Source organism: Aptenodytes forsteri, unplaced genomic scaffold (assembly GCF_000699145.1).
Source record: "Aptenodytes forsteri isolate BGI_AS27 unplaced genomic scaffold, ASM69914v1 Scaffold1, whole genome shotgun sequence".
In the NCBI taxonomy this organism is placed as follows: Eukaryota; Metazoa; Chordata; class Aves; order Sphenisciformes; family Spheniscidae; genus Aptenodytes; species Aptenodytes forsteri.
Genome location: NW_008795035.1, coordinates 4,388,853 through 4,399,436, shown reverse-complemented (window position 1 = coordinate 4,399,436; position 10,584 = coordinate 4,388,853). Strand labels below are relative to the sequence as shown.

Genomic DNA, 10,584 nt, shown 5'->3' with positions numbered 1-10,584 from the left:
ACCACTACCCTCTGGATGCGACCATCTGACCAATTCCTCACCCACCGGACAGTCCACCCATCAAATCCATACCTCTCCAATTTAGAGAAAAGGATGTTGTGGGGGACCGTGTCAAAGGCCTTACAGAGGTCCAGATAGACGACATCTGTAGCTCTTTCCTTGTCCACTGATGTAGTCATTTAAGCAATCACTTCTCAACAAAAACTAACTTCAATAATGTCCTGCTCCTGTGACGTTTTGAGATAACAAGCTCCTATCATTGCATTTGTCTATAGGTTCCACTGATCCCCACACAATTTTTCCTCACCCTTCACCTCCTATCTCTTGCTTTCTTTCCACCACCCACCCAAATCAAAGCTAAGACCTGGGAAATGATTGAGTCCTGCAGTGCATCTTATGGTTCATTAATGTCTTGTTAGTTTAAAACTTATTCTCAGTACAACTGCAGGGGCTCAGAAAGGATCATGAAAAAAATTATATCCATTATGAACCATGGACTCAGCAAGTACTAGAATATCCCATCAAAATCAATTCATCAATAGTAACTTAGCTATCATAAAGGAAGTCATAATCTCAGAGTAGATGAAGCAAAGGCCTATAAATCAAAGGTAAATTTAAGTAATTACTACCGACTTTCTATGATACAGCAGGTAAATCAAGGACACTTCCTATTTTAAGCAATTCATTAAACTGCCTACAAAAACATATTAATCATGCTTAAGCTCAACAGAAGAATGAGTACGAAACATACAGCAAGCCATGGAACATTAACCATAGAGTATATACTCAAAAGCATTCGGAATAAAGCTGTATGCCCAGATACTGATATCATATCACAAGTACAAAATACATTTGAAGAGCAACAGTTACACTTTTCTTCTACGTAAATGAACAGCCAGCGTTAACTCATTTTCTTTAAAAAAAGTCAGGAACTAAAGAGCAATTAACTGTTCAATGAATTAGCAGCTTGTGGATTTATATATATAAGGCTCACTGCTATATGTAATACTAGCCTCGCAAGTGTTTATAGCACGAAGTTTTATAGTTGTTTTTCTTTATCTCATCAGTTTCGAACACACTCCAGATCCCATACTCCCATAAGCATTTTCAAGATGGAGTGAGGTCCATGGCTACTGGGGAAAAGGGGGGTCTTGGGCAAGCAGTCAAGGAGATACTTTCCAGAACCCACAGCTGTCAAGGGATCCTCAACAGTCCAACAAGTCTGAAATATATGGAGGCATTCCAAAAGCTTTAAAAGAAAATTTTCATCCTGGGAAATTTTTCTATTTATTTCAAAAGAATTCTCCATCTGTAAAAATATTTCAGTGGGGCATTTACAACTCCAGCCACAGGAGAACTCTTTCAAGATCTTGCGGTGCGCACCATGACTTTCCCACAACTTCCTCATGTGAATGGGAAAGTAGTGGTAAACGTCACAGGACTGCAAAGCAGCCCTCCACATGGCCCTCGTGTTATGTAGGAGGTGTGATGTATGACTGCTGGTCAAGGTGAAGGAGTCTGTACAGCTTTGCTCAAGCATATCTACAGTAGTTTGGTGTTCTGCCTGTTTTGCAAGAACAGTCTTGGGTTAGCATGTAAGAAACAGGTAGGAAAAGAAAAACCAAAAAGAAAAGGTGGAAGAAGCCCCAGCAGAACTGGCACAGACTAATGCAACAGCACAGAGAAAATACATCCCGCTACACTGAAGCAAGACTTGCATCCGCGCTGAACCAGATTCACCTCATGATGCAGGTATACAAACTGCCTGTTTCAGCTGCTGTTTTCTTTCAGAAATTCCAGCAAGAAAAAGTGCTTTTACATCTTCATTGTGTTTCTTTATGCGCCCTCCCAGTGGAACACAGCCTGTTTCCTCTCTCTCCTTCCTGCTGGCACCAACTCCGAGCCCTGCTTGGCCATCTGCTATCTTACAGTTCTTACTCCTGAGCATCCCCCAGGAAGACGATGATACCTTCTGACAGGACACACTGAGGTGTCGAAATGAGGTGGGCCTTGGTCTGTAGTTCGCAGTGTTTGAAATAAGAGAACGTGCCCACAGCTTTATCACAGACATCTCACCACAGTGTCATGCAAACGTGCTGAGCACAGTAAAGCACAGAAAGGGGGATTACATTTCTTCTCCAACTGGTCTCCAAGCCCTGAGCAGTTCAGAAGATGAAATACTCACGTAAATAAATTGTGCTGAGTTCCAGAGGAGATCTGAAGTACAAAGGAATTGGCAGAAGAAATGGAAGGGGAGGGACACAGAATATAATTATGGAACTTTACAGGATAAAGCTCTAGAGGAAAAAATCTCAATCTATGTATGAAAGCCAAAGTACATCACAGGACAGCAGATCCACAACAAGCGTAAATTGCTACAGAAATAAACCATGACATTTATATCAGCTGTAATCAGTAGCTCCACTGAGCCGTGCAAGTCTATGATTTCATTCTTATTACTTCATATCTTTACTTCTTTAGAAAAATACACATTATTCATTTCATGACATAATAAAGTAGAAGTTCAACTCAGATAAATATGCATCTAACTCCATCAACTATAATTCTTTACATTAACAATAAATCTGGCTCAATGCTTTTTAGTCCTAACATCCTTTACAAAACATCTAAGCCTTCCTTTTTTTGTTTTTTAAGGTAAAAAAAAAAAAAAAAAAAAAAAGGCAACAAACTGTGCTCTAATGACTTAATTTTAGGCAATAGATATTCAGACAACTCAGTATCTTTAAAGTGGCATGTCAGCCTTGATGTCAATAAATAGAGTGTAGGTATAAAGAAGAGCAGAAGAATGAGACCTCTCAAGGGAAAAAGAATTTCTAGAGTCCTGTAACATAGGGAGACCCGTTCTATAAAAGAATATATATCCATTGCATACATCTTCAAAGTAAAAACCTTTCAAGACAAAAATTCATACATGCATTTTAAAGGAGATGCTCTTCTCAGCACTACAGCAGGAGAAGGCTTAGGGGGACAACTCTTTATTCTAAAGCCTTCCACACTGATATTTTCAAGAAGAGCATATTAACCTCTCGCTGTTCAGCTAATCATCCAGAGCACGCTGAAATAAATCACAAGCTTCAAAAATGCATACAGGATTGTTATAAACTTGCTCTCCTGTACAGCAAAAAATCAGAAGATGTTCCATGATCTTAGTACTCAAAATAGTGTATTTGCAGTGAAAATTGTGCTAATGCTGACACATATGCTATCCTGATTATACATACCGAGGAAGTGGCTGGAAGTGATCATAGGGCATGATTTCTTTAAATCCATCACTGTCAACAAAATAAATATTGCATCATTATTTCCCATACCCGAGACTGTACATCAAGTACATACTTTTACGTGATCATGCTTAAAGTAAGCAATTCCAAACACGAAATGAGGGAGTCTTACATTCATTACACATTACCCTTGTGGCAAACGACGACTGTATAATCTTACCTCTTCTGCATGGATAGAGATCTATTCACCATACAGTTTCTCCACTTCATACCATCAAAAAAATAGTAAGTGAGCAAGCCTTCGGCAGAGAAATTTATTATCAGTGATCCTTTAGATCTGTGCTACTTTATTAAAAAGAAAACAGTTACATACTTCTATATCTGCAGCAAAGACCGCTGAGGAACATGAGTGGCAGTGAAATAAATGCATCACAGGATTACTCCTAGATAGGTCCTGAATGGTGCTTAGGACCCTTCTAGAGCTCTTTGTTTGAACTGCACAGTATAGAGCAGGCATAAAGCCTTACTTCCAATACTAAGAAATACGGTATTATATCCAGTAGTACTTCCCTTTTCCTGTCTATAGAAGCTAAATTTGCAAGGAAAAAGATAATTACGCCCTTTCTTTCCCTAATTTTCCCATTCCAGCTTTGCAACATTTGGCACCCATTGCCATTAAACATTACTGAAGTCTTACCACTCCGTATAGTGATCAACTCTCCAGGAAAAAAACTTGAAAGTCTGCACATCTATAACTGTTAGAGGTCACTATCAACGATTATGTTCAACAGGAATGAAAGGAAATGGACAGTTTAGCTATAGGAAATGAAATCCATTGAGAGTGTTTCCTTTTCTTCTTGCATATAACTCTAGCTTGGCCAGCTGGCATATTAATGTGAGGTTCTGGGACTTGATACTGTGATGTTATTTTAAGATTCTTTAGCACAGCCAGGAAACCTCACCAGACAATCCAAAACTTAGTTTGAAATACTGTAGTGCAATTCAATACAATTTATGTATACTATAGCCTTTATAATTTGGCAATAATATTCTGTGGTATTTGTACCACAAGTATATTTACTTTGAATGATTTTTTTTTTTGTAATTCTTAGTGTAAAAAACCAAACAAACCCCCCAAACTTTAATAATTGACAACTCCACAGTACAAATGAAGAATGAAACTTTTACGGTAGGCAGATGAATAAACCAAGTTAAACCACGTGCAAAACTTGCACGCTGACTGAGAACTGGAGCTACTGTCTGTCTAATGAGAAATCCTGAATGGCAGCATCAATAAATCCAAAAGCAGGCAAACAATCTGTCCCCCTCACACAACGTCACAAAAGCCTTGTACTAGTGCTGTACCACTCAGCAAAAGACATTAAGTAGAATTAGCCCTTGAACAGACAAACTGATATTTACAATATCTCTGTATAAAGCAGAGTCTCCTATTCTGCAACACTGAAGAAGTGCCACAAATCTGTTGGCGGTGGTGCCAGCCATCAGCCTTTAATGCGTGCAATAATCAACCAAGATTGACTAGCCTTAAAGATGAAAAGAACTAAAATTAAGTAAATATGATTGCTTGTTCCTTAGTAACTCACTATACCACACACTTAAATTTATTTGCCATACAAACCTAGAAGGGCAGGGATCCATGTTACATTCTTTTAGCTTGGGCTTTGGTTTCTTATTTTCGGGATAGTAATGACAATAGTGGTCAGGAACAACACGCTTCAGACGAATATCCACGCATTCAGCTGAATTAAGCTGATAACCTAATGCAGAAGCAAAGTTAAATTTTGGTAATGGAGATAAATTAAAGGAGCGTTACTCCCCCACCCCCCCAAATAATGTGCTGCCCATTGACTTAATTTCCTGTGTTACTCCTCTTTGGTTTGCTTTTAAACAAGGAAACACTGCACAGGAACTTACAGGGCCAGATCCTCATTTAAGGCAATTCAGCATAACAATTATGTTAACCTATCTTAACACTAGATGAAGACTCTGGCACACCATTCTAGTAATATTCTAAGTATAAGAGTAAAAGCATACATATTTTCATATGATGCAGGAATACATGTACTGGAGCAGCTCACCTGTCACAGAGGCAACCCTACAAAGTCATATGGTTCTACTACACGTTCCACAATTTATAACTGCCCTCCCCAAAGGAGGAGTTACCATGTATGTTAGAGAGCTATATTACACAGTCATGCATGCTAAAAAAAAAAATAAATACTTAAAACAGAAAGCCAGAGGAATTGAAGATGAGATCCAAAAACATTGCTAAGTTAAACTGTAGAAAACCAAGAAATAGTTTCAAGAACATTCCTAGTTGAAGAGCCAACAAAAGAAAACTTGAATCAACTACTTGGTGGAAAAAAAAAAAAAAATCTGTGTGGAGACTGGTTATAAGAAGGGATCTGAGTTTTATAAACCATTAGGTTGCTTTTTTGGCTAAGAAAAAAAAGACTCATTCAAAAGAGCTGACTTGGACTTAAACTGAGGAGAGGAGGAGGATGTTCTGGTATGTGCAAAGAAAAAAAGTTTGAAACCACAAGAATTAAAATCCAAATAGAGTCAATAAACGAACAGCAGAAGTCCCAGTGTCTACTGAAAATGCTAAGTATCATATATCAATGGCTTCACTTGTGTGTCTCTTGGCTGATTCAAAGTGTCATCATGCGTGAGAGCGATAACCATAAAGAAGAACTAAGCAGTTCCTGTGCTCAAAGCATGTATGTTCCAATTCTTGTAAGTACTGAAAGGACCCAGAAGATACGCCACTTGCAAACAAGATAAACAATTTTTAAACATTCTTGCTCATTCAAGCTTGACTGGGCTTTCTGAGATGCCCGTCACACTCCCCCTTCCCACACATGGAGATTACAGAATTAAATGTAGAAGAAGCATCCAAGTGAGGAATGGTGATTGCACTGATTCCAAGTCTCTGTTGTGAGGAACTTTCTCTTTTACTGCCAGTAAATGACTCCAAACAGACAATCTGGATACTAAATCCGCTTTAAGATAACAGGTTAAAGCCAGGCAGCTGCAACACAACTTCCCTGCATGCCTCAGTAACATGCCGTTCTTAATGTTACTACTTTCATGGGTAAGCAAGTAGCTTAGTTTCTGCGCTTCTTCAGTTACTGGCCTCTCTCGGGACTGCCATCAAGAGTGTCAAGCCCTGTTGATAAAGGTACCAGTTTTGTATTATAGACATGCAGCTACAAAGTAGGGCATTGAAAACCCTGGCTAATTTCAAAGAGATTGACACGTAGCTATAATTTTCAAACCATAACACCAGTCCGAATAAGGCTGGATTTGAGCCAATAACTTGGAAGGTAAACAGGTCCCTTGAGTTATCCAGTGTTTACATGCAGTCCTCAAAAATACTGTGATGCTTTACACTTCTTCCCTCGTCAGATAGGTTAGGGAAAAATTCATAAACACAGCGCGATGAAATCATCAGAGGATATGTATTGCCACTCACAGTTCCAGCAAGAATCACACTTCATGAGGCCAAGTATCTTATAAGATACAGTAGTTTCCTGTGGGACTACATATTATACACATATATTGTCTGCATTTCAGATTAAAGTGAGGTACAAGTGCCAAAATGGATGGTCCATCAAAAGATCCCCAGACTCTGCTTGTGCTTTAAACATCTTTCACTCTTTTTACTCATGTCCCAAGGAACTATTTAAACCATATGTGTACTCTCCAAGAAAATCACTACACCAGTATCACTAGTATCCCAGTCTGTTTTTCAGGTGACCTGGGTAATGCTAGCTGAACTTAAATAGCTATCTACAATGTCAAACGCTCCTCCTACCATGAGGTCACGCTTTTTGCAGAACCAGACATGACAAGCAGTGGGCTGGGCTGGATGAGCAGTAGCAGAGCTGAGCTGCACTTCGTCTAACCATTGTGTAAGCTCTAGTGTTTAAACCAGGAGTAGACGCTACGGCGCGCTACCTGCTGCTCTAACTACCATCAGGACTAAGTGTCTAAGATCAGACAGCCAAAGGTATTGATAGTAGCTGTTCTTTAAATTTTATTTACTTATTCTGCTTTCTGTGTAACTAATTTCTAAACTAAGTGTTCTAAAACTCTCCCTTATGTCTACTACTGTGGCCAGATGTACCTTCTTCTTTCATCTCTTCATTATCCTTATTCTAAAATCTCATTGTATTTCTTTGCTTACTTTCCCAAAATATCCTTTATGAATTGCCATTTTCCACTTTTGAATGTCACACCTTTATTTCTTAGTCAAAGTTCTTACTCAAATGATCATTCTTTATGGAAGAACATGACTTCCAGTAATATAAGGTATAAAAAAACCTATGCTCATACTAACTTAACCAACTTACCTGCTACTCTGTCATTTATTTTTCTGAAGAACCACCAGTGTGCAAAAAACCACAAACATTTAATCAATAAAAATGCAGAACGAAGGTTGTAAATCAGCCACTTTTAATCTTCAGCTGTAAACACTCCTGAAGAATTGCCATTACTTACCTCCTCCACACGTCACCGTGCAGGGGAAGAACTCTGTTTGTCTCCACTGATGACTGATGGGTTGATAGAAAAAGAACTGAACCACACTCTCTTTTGATCCAGAGTACCTGGTCTGAAGAAATTTCCATTACAACACATGTGTATACTGTACTCCACCGTTCATGTCATTTCAAAACTTAATTCATATATAATAGCAGTGCAGAGAGTAATAACATAACAGGCACAAAACCTCTAGAAAGTCTAGAGTGACAATTAAATTTAAGTTTCCAGTAGTCAAACACTTGTATGTTGCTTTGTTTTTCAAATTATTCAAGGTACTAATGTGACTATTTGATTATCTACCCTTGATTGGCAAAGTTCCTAACTGTATTCTTCTGTCTTAACTCTTTGATAGCAAAATTTTTAAAATTTGCTGGAGAGGGAAGTCTATAATTGATCTACCCACACTGGTTCATATTCAGGCAAGTCTAACTGCACATGCGATATTGGAGATGCAAAATAAAAACTACTGAAAGTCTGTTTCTACAACATGACAGATAAAGCCAAGTGGTGTGATAATACTGCAACACCTGTCATTTCCAATGGAAAACTTTATGACTATCTTCCTTTGGCAGTCAAATACTGAGATGTTTCTACATATTCATATCTGCATGTATGATGTAAGCCATCGGTATGTGGTCTGGGTAGAAGAGAAAAGCATTTGAAATGGTCAGTAGCTGGATTAGCAATGTCTAAGGGAGATTCTAGGCGCTGCTGGAAGCAATGTTCAGATTCAGTAGGTGGCAGTCTTCAATTGGATTAACACCAATCCACTGCACAGGATCACGCTGTTATTCTTTCAGCAGTATTTAAAACAATAGTCCTGGACATTTTTACCATTAAAGATCTCTTGGTGCTTTCCACCACAGCAAAGACATCAACCCCGTAACATTTTAATTTGTTTGGATATATTTAGTGTAAATTCTCTCTGGACTGTAATTAGGATTCCTTATTTGCTAGCTAAAAGATTTTGTTGTATTGCTGATGGACAGCCACCTACTCTGTTGCACATACTTGAAATATCTTTGTAGATTTGTACATACACACATCCCACCTTGATAATGAAATCTGCTCCAAGAGGTCCCTGGATCTTTATGATTTCCCTGTCTGTACTCTTCTGAAATTCAACAGTTGTATTTTCTATGACAAATGTTCCAGGAGCATTGAAACTGTGCTCTCCCTTGTCTCCTTGTAGAGTCTTTGACTCTATAACTAAAGAATAAACATGCAATTAGTAAACTTAAACAGGATATTGTTTATTTTCAAGGAAGTCAGAAAGTAATGTTTACAACTTTGCCTTGCAAGTAACAGCTGTATATGTGCATTAAAAAAACCACACAGAATATCTGTGAGAATATTAGCTGCTTCAGATTATAGACTGATATATAATTGCATGACATGTCAGCACAGGAATATCTGCCTGAACACACTATTCTTTCATACCAGAAGCACTTCTGAGACAGTTTTTCCTACGCCAAGTGCTCTATATAGTTATAAAGCAATAGATTCAGCAGGACAAGCTGAAAGAAACTCAAAACAGATAGAATCAATACACAGGAAAATAACTCATACTTCCATGCAACTCAAAAGCCTTGCAATTTCAGCAATCAGTCTCCAGAGAAGCCTGAATGGTGTCAAACTCACCAAACACTCACCTCAATACCTGTATCACTCTACCCATTCCAGAGGCCATCAACTCAACTTTGAATATTTCCCATGTGAGCAAAAAGCACGGCCAGGAGGTGGGAAGCTGCAGCACTGCCAGAGGGATCTCCCTTTCTTAGAACAGGTGGTGATGAAAACCCTTTTTGAGCTGTTCTGCACTCCTTGGAAACAGATTAAACTAACAGCCCACAACCTCCAGAAGACAGATGAAGCATTTTAGGATTGACTCACTTCCAGAAAACTGACTGAACTCTAAGTGGACAAAGCTAAAGGAAGATATTCATAATGAAGGTAGAATTTTGGGCTCTGTATAATACAGCGTACAGGCACAGCAAGATGCATGACTTGAAATACACTGGTCTGGTTACAATCTATCAGAGCACCGCATGACAAAGGCATGAATCTCAGATGAGCTCAAGACTAGCTAAAAGGAACGTTTGATGAGCTATAAATACCCTCTTTCTCCAACTGCCTTGCCTTTTTTGGTACTTTAAACAGAGTTACCTAATTCAGGCTAGATAATTTAGGTGAAGAGATCTGGTTTTACCTGCACTGAAAACATACTCTGAATACTGCAGTCCATCAGTACTGTTTTCTTCTTTAAGGTCTTTTAAAATACAAATGCATTCTGGAGCATCCCCAAAGAGAGTGAAGAAATTCTAGAAGAAATTAACTTCCTTGAGAAGGTACCAACATTATCCCAAGTTTCTAAGCATTACGTTCCACTGTGCTCCTAGGTATAACAAAGATCCCATACATGGCTGGAAGGATGTTTAAGGAAGAATATGTTTCTAGGAAATGATTTTATGTTGATCATAGGGTAGGAATCTAGTGTTGAATCAAATGTACTTTGTCAAAGAGAAAAAATAAATCTCTGGGAATCAAAGTGCCCCACTGTCCAATGCTTTTCCATTAGGAACAAATAGATATAATCAAATCACAGAAAAAGAAACAAGTATTTAGACTATTACTACTTATTTTTGTTTGTCACTTTTATGGAAGTTTTCTTTCCTGATTGCATTACAAAATAACCTTTTAAATATCCGGAACTCAGCATTCTTGGATTAAGCTTCTGCAAGCCTTGACCCCAAACTTACACTGCTTAACAGTAACT

At 38.4% G+C, this 10,584-nt stretch overlaps 1 protein-coding gene across 1 annotated transcript in view; it reads right to left on the bottom strand.

Moving 5' to 3' along the window:
* Nucleotides 1-10,584, bottom strand: part of ADAMTSL3 (ADAMTS like 3) — a 189,573-nt gene that overhangs the window by 56,385 nt on the left and 122,604 nt on the right. The window contains 4 exon segments of the mRNA XM_009276544.1: nt 3,243-3,293; nt 4,882-5,020; nt 7,767-7,878; nt 8,860-9,017. Of these exon segments, the coding sequence (XP_009274819.1) occupies nt 3,243-3,293; nt 4,882-5,020; nt 7,767-7,878; nt 8,860-9,017 (460 nt within the window).